Here is a 14,586-nt window from a genome sequence, read left to right as displayed (position 1 = left end):
TTGGACGGCGTGGCGTTCAGCAGCAGTCTCAGTGTAGCTTGTGGTAGGTCTGCGTTCCGGTGATACAATCATGAGTCCTGCGCTCCAGTATATCTATAGGGGCAACGAATTGTTCTTGCACAACCAAGAGCCAGCTTGCATGGTCGGCGACAGCGATGTTTACCAATCCTCCTCGGCCTCATCGTTCTCCGACGCTGGGCTACCGTGTACCAGAGCGATCTGGCCATGACTATCGCCTCTGGCTTAGGACGGATAAGCAATACTACAACATGGCTCACAGCGAGAGCACCATATCACAGTGTCTGGTGGCAATCAGTACAGTTTGACAGGACAGTCCAGCGCCACGAAATGAAACTAATTGCATGTGGTGACAACGAAGACATCATCTCAATCTATAGAAGAGTACATGGACGGAGCAGACGTCCGGCGCACCAGAGCCCATCTAGTTATTGATGGTCATCGAGAAGTCCTTGAACCATGCGTATTGATCCTTGGGTGTGGCGAACTCGGGCTCGTGCCCGCCAAAGAACGTGCTGGAACCACTCATCAGCAGGCGTACAACAATACCACAGGCAACCGGTGCTGACCTGAAGAACAGCCCTGTGAACCTGACAGGCTGTGATGCCTCTTCTACGTCCTCGATGGCAAACATGATATCGTTGGGTGTCGCGGACGGATACACGACTGTTGTCATTGTCGCCGTCGGAGTGACCACTTCTGTGATGAGGGCCGCCTGTACCGTGCTAGTGCTTCTCACCAGAGACATTTCTGGAACCACGGTGACGTTCGCCTGCGAAGTAGGCATAAAGCCAGCAAGAACAGCAGATGCAGCGGCGTCGGTTACTTGGAGCTGCGCCAGAGCGGTCGGAGACGGGAGCAGAGTAGACTGAGAATCCTGGATCGCATCACGGAGCACCAAGACGCCTCTTTCAGGCCAGAGAGCAACACGAGCTAGGAGGTTTCCCAGAATGTCGCCCAGTGAGCCGTCGCTATCGCCATCGTCACTGTCGCCGTCGTCATCGCTGTCATCGTCGCTGTCGTCGCTGTCGTCGTCACTGGCGTCGCCGTCGCCGTCGCCGTCGTCGTCTCCGTCTCCAGAACTGGGATTGACTGAAGGAGCCGGCGCGTCACGATAGTACACGTCAGAACGGTTGATGACAGGCAGTCCGTTGACTTCTAGGACAAAGCCACCGTCTTGTTGGCCGGGTGTATTGAGCGCGACGGTCTGGCGAATACGTGTCCAGCCTCCAGCAGTGAAGTTGAAGGACCCCCGGCCAATCGAGAGACCGTAGGCTGCGTCGCACACAGATTGCGGTGGCGTTGAGCAAAGGGCAGCTGTCTGTTTATCCTTGGGGGCATACTGTACAGGGTGAGCATTCAATGTGCAGGATGTATCGCACATTCCGGACATACCAGATAGAGCTCGCCGGCACCGCCGGCCCTCCACATAAGGCGGGTGCTGAAACAGGTTACGGCAGCGTCGCCGCCGGAACAGCCCGTGTGCCCGCCATAAATTCCAGGTAGCTTCCCGCCTTGCACCCAGTCGAAGTCGGCCGGGAAGAAGATGCTATATTCTAATGACACATTCTGAGCATCATGAAGGTCAAGCGGTGTGGCGTAAAAGTCTGCGCCGCCTTGCGGTTCATTAGCAGGGTTGATCGAGTTCGCCGGGTAGAACAGTTGCATGACTGCTGTCGAGTTGCTCTGTGCCGGGGCTGCGTTCACAGACGAGAGGTTGCCAACCACAGCATTGGCCATCGCTGCAAGGGTAACCACAGTAGTATCTACCGGGATGACATCGAAGATGTGCAGATTCTTCTGGCCAGAGGCGAAGTTGGTGACATTAAAGGCCGCGAGGTCCGTCATTTGAGACGGCGCTGACCATGCGGTTTGAGGAACAAGAGCAGGGGGCAGAGGTGACATGGTGACAACATCGGTAACCGTCTGCGGGGGAGCGGAGACAGTAATCGTTGCAGGTGGTTTGGTCAACGTTGCTGTGACGGTGTTGGTAAGGATCTCCGTGAAGACTGAAGGCGCCGGGGATGGTGAGAGGCTCGAGACAGGCAGCGCAGGACTCGGAGGGGCAGGCGGCGAGAGGAGTAGAGACGTAACAAAAGAAGAGGGCTCGACAACGGCGACAGCAGTTGACAGTCCTGTGGAAGTCACCACTTCAGTAACCCAGACTGTCTCAATCGACGATGTATTTCCTGTGGAATTGAATGGCACCGCTGCGCAAATGCTAACGACTGTCGAAGCGATCAGCAAGTAGCTGTGAGGGCCCATGTCGCTCGTGGCGTTGTGCGGGGACAGAAGGCATGTGAGGGCGAACGTTTGCTATGGCGCAAGAGATAGGTCGCTAGTGAAACCAGACTAATTCCCAATCCATCCAAATCTGGTCAAAGTTGCGAGTCGCAAGTTCCAGATAATACGTCGATTTGAGTTCCAACTACCGCCTAGGTTCATGTCCCACGCGCTAGAGTGGAGAATAAACCTTTAGTGAACAATTTGTTCACTGTAGGATATGTCGTTGCAGTAGCAATGTAGAGCTGCGGTCATGAACCTAGGTGTGTAAAGGAGGAAGAGCTAAATGATCTCAGAGGCCGCTCACCTTGATTTCATAGTCATAGGTCAGACATCCCGCTTGCCGAAGGGAACGCGTACAGCATTCAGAGCGCAATGCTGCATGTGAACGGACTGTTGCACGTACGCATAATTTGGGGCTCTGCGACGAAGACGTGCCTCCCCGATCATGTCACACTGGACTATAACACCTTGCAACGATGTATCAGTATTGGAATTCCAAATTCCATCAGGACGGTCCGGACAACACGGAAACGTACGCCCGAAACCCGTAGAAGTCAACTCGGACGAAGCAACATCATGAAAGCCGAACATGCGGCCAATGCATATCTCATTGAATGTGTGCGCCAGTCCACAGCAAGGCCAATACTAGCTAAAGATACCACCGTGATGGTAGAGCATATGAAGAGCCCAGCATACCTCTGAAAACATTACTTTAGGTAGACCCAAACCTGTTTGCCAGAGTCCGGTTTTGGTTAAGCGTCGTCGAATTCGTTGGTCTAAAAATAGCTGAGAACACGCCCAAGAACAGCATCTGCTACGTGAACATACCAGTTCTACGCCGTAATACTGTCCCAGAAAGCGGTCTTTGTTGACCTCCCAGTCTGGCTTTTCAGACATCCATTTCAGAGTCGATACGGCTTTCGCGAGATCGTCGGCGTCAGATTGATCAATGGGTACTTCGCTGTGCACCTCAAGTGTCTCTAGGCGTGTGACGCCTTCGCGCGGGGCCAAAGCCTCGGCCTGAACACGATTATGCACAATGCGGCGCAGCAGATCTACTATGACCTCGGATGTAGGATAGACCGTCAACCTCTTCAGCCTTGGGAAATACCAGCCATCTCTGTGGGCGAAGGACAAGGAGTGCAGGATAGCTTCTGGATCGCACCGTCGGTGTTTACAGGTGACAATGCGAATGGAATGGAAAAAGCCAAACACCGCCCATAATGCGCCTGCGTCCGGTATGCGGCCACATGAACTGGTAGCGCGGTCGAGGACCAGTGAGTGCAGACGCGGGAATCGAGTCGAATGGTTCCAGAATCCCTGAAACGTGGAACCGATGTCGTCGACGTGCTGAGCATCGTGGATGATGACCTGACGTAGACACGGCGCCAAAATGTTCACTAAGATGTCGCCAAGGATGTAGTACTCCGTATTATAAAATTCGATCACTTCAAGCGTAGGCAGGCTTGTCTGTACCGCAGTGTTACTCGGCGGATTCGGATTCCAATCCTCGAAGTCGAGTCCGCCAAGGGTTAGGCGTTTAAGTGCACGGAGAGGCTGAAAGATCTGCATAAGCTGCAGGCCCTCATATCGCAGCCAAGGCTCGCTCTTCTCTTCCCATGTCACTTCGGCGACTGATGGAAACCGCTTGATAGCCCTTGCCAAGTCTTCGTCAGAAGGCAATGACTCTAAGTGCAGAGAGATGAGGTGGGGTGCCTCGAATCGACGAAGGTCAACTGCATCATCGTCATCTTCAGTGGAAGGGAAAATGTCCATGCAGTACAGATGGAACTTCTTCAGGACAGGTGCTGTCCCAATCAAAAGCGACAAGAGGTTCGTCTCGGGTTCATCGTAGTCTGTACACATATCGAGGCTCCGCCACCGCACCATATGCCCGGTGAGCAGGTTCATGACGCCGTGGATGTAGTCCGCGCCGAGTTCTGGAGGGTATTGCAACTCTGGTCGTCGCAAATGCGGAAGTCCTGGATGGACCCAATCGATATCGATGTCGAGCGACAATGCGCGAGACCGTTCAAGCATGGTTGATAGGAATGTAATAGGTGGTCTGTAAGGAAGAGAGACGTGGATGGAGGTCCAGAGCGAGGGCGTACTCAAGACGAGCTGGCGCCAGGTGTGAGATACAGATGCAGCACGCAGGACAAAGCGCACGCGCGTGAGGTTATCTGCTTCCTTAAACCCGTTTTCAATAATGAGGGAGAGCATTTCTATAGGCATGTTATCCAAAGACCCGAGATCGTCCGGTCTACATAAGCCCAGGATTCAGATAGACGAACCAGGCAGCATGGATACTGGACACGTACGCCATTTCTAATGTTTGAGGTTTCAACATGACTAGGCAGTATTCGCTACAAAGAACCCGTTCAAGAGACTTGAACGAGATGAGGGCTGCTATTGCGCGCTCCCGGTGCTAAATGAACGAGGGAAAGATAGTCAGGTTGTTTGTGTCGGAGTCAGACGCAGGCACTCATGATCTGGTCTCCTAATAGGTTTAGATGGACTAGAGGTTAGGGTTAACACACCAACCGATGCGCCCGCAATTGGTGATTTATACCAAAATCCTACACTCGTTAGCGTACGGGGCAGGCTGCTACTAGCAAGTCGCTGTGGACGCTATACATCAGGAGCAGAGTATGCTATAACTGGTTTGTCCAAGACCTCTTTGCTGATACCAGTGTTCTCGCCGTATGCATGATCGATAACTGGGGCCGCGCGCGCGCTTTTGTCATATTGTTCCACCTTCGAGCTTATAATAGCCCTCTGGGAGGTAACGCCACTCGTGGAGTAGACCGACTGCGACAATCTGCATGCTAGCGACGGTCATTGCGAGGAGGAACAGTTATGAAGTCAGCCAGGGGCCGAGCTGTTGCGGATGTCCGAGTTGCGCAGCGATCATTTTTGGGTCGCGGTGCCACGAGGCTACTAAACACCTGGCATTCATAATTTGGCATGCTCGGGCCTGTACAGCCTAGCTACGTGCCTCTAGGAAAAGCTGCCGACATAGGAATCAGTAATTGTGACTCGAGACCTTGCGCAAATAACTTCACTGCAGGTGAACCACAGCTGGCAGCGTGGTCTTGATTTCAGGTAGTACTAGGCCCTGCAATGATCGTGATGGCGGAAGTTCGTACTTTGAATCTTTGAAGGAATGAAGGCAGAAGCTTCTCCACCTATGCGTCACGGGTTGGCGATGCACCTCTCGGGTCAGCCATCTACCCACCTCCGTGGTCTTCGTTGTTATCTTGTTGGTGACGGCGAGAAGGAATTGCACACAGGCAGACAAAGGTGAGCAAAACTTCAGATAGTAACGCAATATGATTATTGTGCATGACGTACTTCTCAACCTAGATAGCCAGACATGAAACCCTATTTCCTTTCATTGGGCAACCCGATAGGCCACAATATCCAGCTGCCTAGCCTTATATTCAATTGGTCGTTGAACCTTCCGAGCTGTGGAATGCGTATGGCGTGCTCTTCATGGTAAACCTCTCGTCTAGTAGCTCAGGCGATGTACCATTCGTATTATGGTATGCATCCAGTCAGCAGGGTGGCTCTTCTGACGAAGTGGCAGTTTAACACCGTCACTCACCTATTCGGTTCTGAGCTAGATCTTGTTTAGGCTCCTGACGAAGTGGATACGGCCTTCAGGTTATGATGACGAGGCGGGCAGCGGGCAGTACTGGCACGGGAAAAGCAATGCTTTCAGGATCGCACTACACTGTGAGTTAGATTGTCTGTGCTATATAGATCCTTTGAGAATCTGACTACTCATCTGGAATAGAAACTTCTGACACTACGAATACGTTGACGGTACCCATTTGTACTGTTTAGGTACGTGCTGCAGGTGTATACTCATCAGCGGCGAGGGGCAGATAGGTCGCCTTCAGCAGCGCGCTGCATTAGTCGGTCTCGAGGGCGACGTCGCCGATACGGCTGGATGGCGTTGCAGCCATGGGGAGAGGAACTGGAGGTCTCGGACGCGGTGAGTGACAACTGTCGTGTGTGACCAAGGAACGTCGAAGGCTACTTAGGCCGTAACTTTGTTTTTCTCGATACGTGCTATACCCGCCTTCCGGCGCGGCAGCTGCGCCTGGATAGAAGCTATGCACTGCAGCGGCCACGGGTGCCATTTATCTTGCGCCATTTGGTTTATCTGTGTGGTGGCAGTGGAAGGAAGGGCGAATGGCGTTCTTCTGTCTGATGAATATCCTATGTGCTGCTCTATTCATCAGCATGAAAGGATATCCAATGGCCTGCGCCAAGATCCGGATGATATCCTAGTCCAAATGTTGCAGACAATTTGTGGATTATGTGGGTCTTAGGAGAGACATTGTCCTGAAATGAGTAGGACGTGTCTTTTCCTGTACCGGACCGCCGACAAAATCTCCCAGTGTGGGCAGAGCTTGTGACCACGCACTAGGCCTGTTTGAACGACCGTGAGATGAGATACCACATGAACCTTGAGTTTCGACATGCTTCCCTATCTCCATGACTGAAGCATAACAGACAAAAGGCGAACTCGCTACATATACTTGTCTTCGGCGCGGTTAAACTACCTGATACTTTCCCGAGTTCATGCACCTCCCTTGCTTGAGCTGCATGCTCCTTTTTGTTCCATACGGATACATCGGCGTTTTTTTTCCAACTAAACGACATGCACTCACAACAGCAACTCGGACACTCCTGCTTGCTGTATATTCAGATACGACCAGGAATAATCCTCAGCGCGTTGCCACGTGGATAATAGAAATTATCACGTTCAGACTCAGGAGATGAGGAAAGCAACAGTTATGTCATGGAAGGACTTTGTGAGCTCTTGGCCAATATTCGGTACGTCGTGTGATGTATTGTATCTCCGCGCATCAAATGACGGACACTGAACCGTTACACAACCCGGATCCCAATAAATTCCAATCCGTTCTACAAGATGGGACAAGTAACGAGTTCGGGAGACTATCCCACAGCCACAAAAAACACCAGGAACCGAGGATCCGTCCCGCTATAACATCTATATGCTGATATCTAGTATATACGTCTTGGCCTCGTTATCCGACGTCACATCTTGATTCATGACCTCCGCTTTATCCTTCCGATTGCATAGCCAACATCAAGTCAATAGGAAGGTTCACGAAGCGCGCAGACACGAAATGACAGCCTCTGCCGGTCGCGGAACTGGACTTACGGATGTGCAGCACCCTGTTCGCAGAGCGAATAGATAAAAGGCCTGCCCCTCACTTGGAACAAAACAACCCCCCCCCCCTCAATACACGCACCGGCTTGACGTAGAGATTACCTCTACAGTTGCTTTGTTCACCCCGCGCTTATAATCGCACACGGAATGACTGTATCATGGCCAGAGAACGATATTACATCACTCGGAACCACCCTATGCTGATGGGTTTGCAGGGGACCGCTGTTTGGATCTCTAAATATTCTTCCCTCTCAAATGCACTTCGCGACGTACGTGACTCCCTATATCTGCGGCTGGCGTCTTATTAAAGCGTGAATACGCAGACCCTTCGCCCAATCGACCAAGAGCTTTATGCCGCGAAGAGCCTCTATCATCGCGAACCGTCGGTATATTTTAATGGCCAGAATGGGATATCACTAGATGCCATCAAGCGACGCGACTTCTCGAGCCTCGCCGACAAGGACGAATCTGCCTTCCCAACGTTGAGCAGTCCTAGGCCTTCTCTGAGAATACAGGTCAGTGCGGGTTCCATAAAGATCCCCTTTTTACATAAATGTGCACCAACTCGCGGCTCGCTGGTGGGTAGCTGCAAGGCTACAATAAGCATAGCTCGCAAGTCTGGCTGAGGTCCAGTACCACGCGCTCGCAGCTAGCGCAGATCATATTACGTGAAGTGATCCATGTCCTCGAGGTCTGTTTGTCGTCTTGTGTGTTGAGGCACGGATGAGCTCACCGTGTCCCACAGAAGCGTGAAGGTCGTACAGACAACGCCACCCATTTCTTAAGGCTTGGTGCCCAGCGGCTCAGGTTGGAAGACGTGTTTCTCGTGGAGGTTCGCCATGTGTCCAAAGCAAGTTACCAACCGCTGTTCATGTACAGGCCGGCGGCATTGTGAGACGGCATTGGCTCACATACCGAACATATTCATCTGTCGCACGCTCCTCACTACTTGCTCTCGTGCAGTTTGAATTCCATGATAACCGACATCCTGGACCTCTTTAACGTACCTGCCACCGGTCCATCAAGCACCCGCACACTAATCAGCTCCTCTACGACGCCAAGGGGAGCCCTCACAGTATATGGGCATTCATATAAGCGCATGTGGTGGGCGTGAGAGCTTGTAGGACTAGAGACACCGTATTGTGTAGGCCGTCGATTGGCTATCGTTGTAGGCGGATTCGAGCCAGATTTCACCTGTTTGTTCAGTTCGTTTGGGCAGGCTAGAGGGTATCTAGAGTACCAGAGGTTCGTTTGAAAAAACGCCATTAAGCGAATACTTGATGTTTTTGCTACCTGATATTTGCTAAATGTCACTATCAGATCTGGAAACCCCGCGCGATCTCCGCAAATTTGCACAGTGTACCGATGTACACCAGCCGCTGATTTCCAAAGTATATTTCGCTCTCCGTCCCTCGTGTCTTGGGCCAGCTTAATCTCAATCAGGTTTCAGGTACAGGCTAAGTAAGTACCTTTTGAACCGCTCTGTGAATCTTGGCTGATCAGTGACTACTGGTTTCTATGCCTATGCATACGTACAAGACCTTGATACTGCAAGGCTGTTGCGCATTGGGTTTGTCAGGTCGAGCTGGTGGTGGTCCCATTCTCATACGACGAGCGCCTTTCTTCGGCGCAACCAGTATCACGCACAATTTGAAATGCCATGAATACCCCCAATTTCTATTCGCTTGGCCGATTTGGCATCACGACGATGTGGTATGCGCGAGGGAGTACCAGCCAACTGGGCACGCAACTCTGCACCTAAACCCTTCTTGACCTATACGCCAATATCAGCAGTGTCAGAGACACGCGAATCAGCGTTCCCATGATCTCGTCTTCACACGCAAAGTCAGATAGACGTACGGAGTTGCAACTCGAAGGAAAAGACTTGACCTGAGCGAATGGCATTGTAGACGCGCCCAAGAACGACTTTATCGAGAATCATGACACTAGCGCCGTTGGAGCTGTAACACCGTGCCCTGTATAATAATAGACATTCAGAATTGACGTGGATGGTCTTATTTCTCTGTACGAACTTGTTCGATGCAGAGGACGTAAATATACCTGCTCCAAAGCTGTCCAAAAGGAAGGTGACGGTTCAGCAGCGACGGCGTCATGGGGAGGCGGAATAGGACGCACGCCCCGCTCGGGTTCGCAAGGGCCACGTTGAACGACGTTTTCAAGATATTACATATCGCACATTTATGCAACTTACACAGCGTCGTCTGGCCCACATTCCCCAGCTGACACAGACACGTGGTCCCGTGATAGTGGAATCATTCATTGCCGACTCTCTTTCTGCATTTATCATTGAATAAGTGAGGACTGTACTGTGTGCGCTCCAGGGAGCTTGTAGATTTGTTATAACACACATCGGTAAGCGTCGTACGGCTTGGTGAGCGTCACGCTCTCGATGATCTTGTACACATACTTTATTTGTGGCTTGGTGACAGTATTTGGCGGTTTCCAAGCGTTGTTGAATTTCGTTTCGACCATGAGAACAGTAGAATGATCAACCTATTATCTTGCGTGTATGCCGGCGCGCGCTAGACACGGATGCGCACCTACTTTCCACAGCACATTAGGCAGTTTACACGCGACCCGTCGCGGCACGTCTGCCCGCACTGATTGTGAGGCCTCAGTTTCGCCCGGCGGTAGCAATACTGACATTTGAATGCACAGTTAACGGGGAACGCCAGAGGGATATCAGACTGGGGCTCACATTGCATTTCGTGTTGTCGCCCCCGCCAGAACAGAGAGTATTGAGACAGGTCATGCCGCAGGTGAGATATACAACAGAGCCCCGACAATAACACGCGCAGCGATGACATATCTAGAATAGTCGATGAACGACGCCGCAAGTTCTGTTTTGAAGTAGTCAAACGACTCATGACGCACAGCCAAGCAGTACCGTGCCCTAGACCGCTACCATGGCTGCCTCTCGCGGCAATCTTGTATTTTCCCGCACAGGTAAGACCGCACGTGGGGTAGCTGTTCCCATTCTTATCATATGAAGGGCGGATACCACTTATCTCAATCAACATACCAGCTTTACTAAAGCCGTTCTATGAGTACACTGAGATGAGAGGGCTATACACCACCCATCAACGTGTGAATGTGCTAGTCTTGTAGATCCTTGCGTCTCGAAGTTCGGCTCAGGAACGGGTTCAGACCCCAGTAATTACGAGGGGGGTTAGAATATATTAATCTAGATAACTCAGAAATATCTACAAAAAGGGACTTAATTACCCTGGAATATTAGTTTACATAAGTCTATCTGGGAGCGCGTGCTGCTCCCCAGGCGGCGTCGTGACGTGTACCCGATTGACACCGCGGACAGGACCCGTTGTGCAGGGATAGCGTTTTCGACAACTAATTGGGTGGTGATATTCACGCGGTGGTTATCGCTCCAGCATGAAGTACAAACTGAGTACCCAGAAAGACAGCCCTAAGTCTCGTACGTACCGTGACATTTGAGGCGGCGAGTAACACGAGCTGCTGCTCACTTACTTCTTGCTCTTGAACTAGGCAATATTATGTAGGACTAAGTACCCTGTACCTAAGCCTTGCATGACCTGCTTGGTCATAATCTTGGCCATGATGTCATAGGAGGTCCAGTAAAGTTCAACGCCAAGCCTGCTGAGACCTGGGGAACATAATTATCCGAGTTTTGCTGTGGCCGTGCAAGGAACTTCACTTGCAAGTTGGAAATTTCCAGTGCCAAAGCGTGGGCCATAGTGCTCCTCGATGGGGATACTTATATCATGAGGGCTGAAACACATTGATGTGCTATACTTGTCACTGTGCTTGTCATTCCATTTTAATGTCCTCTTGTTGCACCGAACACTGCGGGTCCCTTGTCCGTTTGGGTTATCCTGGCTCTATGTCGAGAAAATATGGTGGAGGTATGTTCCGAATTATGTAAATGCAGTTGGCGGTCTCACTCTAGAACGACAAAAGCAGTGGCGCAGGACACTCTCCCGTGTTGGGCGCTCTTGTCGATATGGGTTGGGCCGATAGCCGCAACACTTGCGCATGGACGCACCGTGGCGGACTTGGTCTTACTCCAGACTACTGAAACATACGACTGGTGTATCAGTAGCCGAAGGTATTTCAACGTGCCCAGGCGCTGCGACTGCGGACCCAGAATCAGAGCAAATAGTAGGCGAGGTTCACAGCGCTCTATTGTTCTGTGCTCTATCACCACGAAGCTATTGGCTTAGATCGGCACTTGGGTATTTTTGGGCCCTATTCCCTCCGCCTACGCTGAGAAGATCAGTCTAAAAACGTATATCTGACGCTTCTCCAGCTCGCATAGTTGAAAGCTAAGTATGTTCATCTCCGATAGCTGAGATGGCTGATACAAGCTCCGATAGCTGATACAATCTCCACGGTCATTCAATCTCCACGATCACTCAGTGAATTTGCAATCAATTCTCCCATGGGAGCCGCGCGACACCGAGAAGGTTAGCAGATTTCCGTCGTAAATCGGCGTGTGCTTGGTTAGTCTTACATTACGTTACCAAAGCCGACGTCTCACGTTGTAGGCGTTGGCGGACTGCGTTCCTTGATGTGTCATTCCGCAGAAGAGGCTCTCAATATGTTCATGTATCGTCCTCGTGCGGTACTAGGCCGGAAGTCAAACAAATCGTATCGTTTCTGGCCAAGAGCACCCGTGAACTTGGTTCTCTACAAGAGCAGACATGGTTCGTTTGAAGAGGAGATCTTTGTGTTTTTCGAATCAAGGGCTTTAAAAGTGTAGCACTCACCGACCTATTGACGTTGGACAAGGCCTGCGTGTCCGGCGAAAACATAGCAATGTCAGGCAGAGTACGAAAAGTTCGGATACTGTCATCTTGACTTGAATTATACCTTTGAGCGCGATGTCGTGACCGTCTGTAAGGCGATCATCGTGTATATTAGGAACAATGAAAGTGAAAGTAACTCGGTGAACGGATGAGGTCGATGTGGATCATACTCTGTGGGTCACTCGAATCGCCACTAAATCAAACGTCTATCATTGGCCAGCGCTGTAAAAAGTGGGCTGACGGAGAGAACAAACGCATTCACGCAAACCGAGATAAGGCAGGGCGGTGCTGCACACGGTCCACGATATATCCTGGGTGCGACACTTTACGCTGGTGGCCCAGAGCTCACCACGTGTCACATTTCTCCCTGCCATTCCCCCGCTCTTCGACCTTGCTTGTCCACAGCGCCTCGGCCTACCATGACATGCACGCTACCCGTACACAGTTGTCAAGTGATCAACGATTATATATGGCCTTGAAAACTGTTCCAGGCGATCACGCCACTCGCGAAGTGTCTGCGTATCGTCAAGATTGGCGGCAATAAGACTTGGAGGAAAGTATGAAACTCACTTTGCGGGCGGAGCCGAATTGTGGCGTTCGTCTGAGGCGATTCGGACCCAGGCGGGGGTTCAATTGCTGCTGAGCGCTGAGCCACGAGGCTACTGAACGAAGAGATGTTGCATATGCAATTCCACTTACAGCCGCAAAGACTGCTCTGAACACGTCATGACATCATGATTAGCAATCGCTCACATTCGTCAACCTGGATACTGTGCAGAGCTGACTTATCGCAGGGCTGATACGACTGGTCTCTCTTACCACTCGGAATCGCAATAGGCTGCAGCTGTCTGAATCTTCGGCTGATGTGGAGGCTACTCAATCTTCCAAAACTATGTCTGTCGTGAGCTGACTGTCGACGACCACTGGCCTGATATTGCATCCACGGAACTCCATCATCTTCCTTGACTCGGAACGTCTGTGCAGCACCGCGCTAATGGAGAAGACGACACGTTCAAGGGATATCTATCAGCAGACCGGTTGAAGATGACTAGAATGCTGCCCAGTGTGCGACGTACGGTGAAAGTAACAAATGTGCGCCTCCGGTTAGGAGTCCTTCATACCCCGCCCGATATTGTATGCTTCTCGCTCTTAACTAAACACAGGTTGACAACGGTTGAGTAGCGCTAGGTGGAGAAATACGCGCAAAATATTGCGTCTCGTCCAATGTCAATGACGCGCTCATCGCGTAGCAGAGCTCATCTATGTGGTGAGGGACGTATTCTTCGCGATATATGAGAACTCATAAATATCTCGCGTGTGCTCCTGGTGACACGGAACACTGGCCTTGCAAATTGCAAGAGTGCTCGTGGGTGGAGAGCTCTCGTGAGTATAATTCCTTGTGTCGAGCTAATCTTTTGATCGTCTAACTCACCTGAATACCAGGTTGGACGTGTCACCGACACATCAACCACGCGTCTCCTTCTGCTTAGTTGCGTTGCCCATAGTTATCGTCAGATGCAGCGAAAACACGTCGAATGGCCTCCATTGGTTCGGCACATGGACCTGGCATAGTGAAGTTGGCGAAGTGCGTGTACAATGTGAGCAGCAAGTCCCTTGTGACCATGACTGTTGAACGCGGCTCCTCCTCATGGCATATGATAGTATATGCTCATGAGCGGCGAAGCGGTGCCCGTTCTTATCCGAAGACGGCCTGCGTTAGTCGGTCCCGAGGACGACATCTCAGATGCGGGGTGTATGAGACTATAGCCTCAGTGAGGGGGGACGGCGGTTCTACCTCTCGGGGCGAGTGGTAACCGCAGCAATCAATAACATCATGGCCTGGCGTCCGGACACTTTCCGGTTGGGATAGTGATCCCGGAGGACTCCGGACATTGGACAAACATGAGACCTGATGGTTGGCCAGCATGCATGTCCGGAGGAAAAGATGGTGATCCAGGTGTCAATCGAAAAACTCTATCCCTAGCGCACGGTGTTCAAAACATGTCCGGGCTCCTGACACCGGGTCCTGCTACGCGGGGACGACACGACGCTGGGACAGGCGCCAGCCAGGACGTAGAGCAAAAGCGCAATCGTCTGTCTCAGCCGCGGACAACTCGCCCAATATGAGCAGAATGTGCGACAAACTATCGTGCCCTTCCGAGCAACCACGAGACAAGCTTCCGTATGAACCACGGCTTTCCCACGTCTTCCCATATAGATGACGGAAGCACAACGGAAGGGAGGAATACTTGCTGCATAGGACTTTCT

The 14,586-nt window shown here is 51.5% G+C and overlaps 3 protein-coding genes across 3 annotated transcripts; 1 reads left to right on the top strand and 2 right to left on the bottom strand.

The window, feature by feature from the left end:
- Nucleotides 1-442: 442 nt before the first annotated feature.
- Nucleotides 443-4,539, bottom strand: POSPLADRAFT_1050772 (polysaccharide lyase family 14 protein; the record flags this gene model as incomplete). Its single annotated transcript, XM_024480063.1, has 6 exons — nt 443-533; nt 588-1,360; nt 1,414-2,207; nt 2,430-2,491; nt 3,001-3,002; nt 3,133-4,539. The coding sequence occupies 6 exons, from the start codon at nt 4,537-4,539 to the stop codon at nt 443-445; spliced, it is 3,129 nt and encodes a 1,042-aa protein (XP_024333044.1).
- A 3,132-nt stretch (nt 4,540-7,671) lies between these two features.
- On the top strand, nt 7,672-8,627 carry POSPLADRAFT_1037546 (hypothetical protein; the record flags this gene model as incomplete). The annotated part of the gene is made up of 5 exons (XM_024477231.1): nt 7,672-7,782; nt 7,837-8,028; nt 8,100-8,204; nt 8,259-8,404; nt 8,477-8,627. The coding sequence occupies 5 exons, from the start codon at nt 7,672-7,674 to the stop codon at nt 8,625-8,627; spliced, it is 705 nt and encodes a 234-aa protein (XP_024333043.1).
- A 525-nt stretch (nt 8,628-9,152) lies between these two features.
- Nucleotides 9,153-11,109, bottom strand: POSPLADRAFT_1160337 (hypothetical protein; the record flags this gene model as incomplete). The annotated part of the gene is made up of 8 exons (XM_024487531.1): nt 9,153-9,287; nt 9,374-9,403; nt 9,726-9,753; nt 9,879-10,027; nt 10,091-10,173; nt 10,233-10,542; nt 10,976-11,034; nt 11,070-11,109. The coding sequence occupies 8 exons, from the start codon at nt 11,107-11,109 to the stop codon at nt 9,153-9,155; spliced, it is 834 nt and encodes a 277-aa protein (XP_024333042.1).
- Nucleotides 11,110-14,586: the final 3,477 nt, after the last annotated feature.

Source organism: Postia placenta (genome assembly GCF_002117355.1).
Source record: "Postia placenta MAD-698-R-SB12 unplaced genomic scaffold POSPLAscaffold_24, whole genome shotgun sequence".
In the NCBI taxonomy this organism is placed as follows: domain Eukaryota; kingdom Fungi; phylum Basidiomycota; class Agaricomycetes; order Polyporales; family Adustoporiaceae; genus Rhodonia; species Rhodonia placenta.
This window is presented reverse-complemented; position numbering and strand designations above follow the sequence as displayed.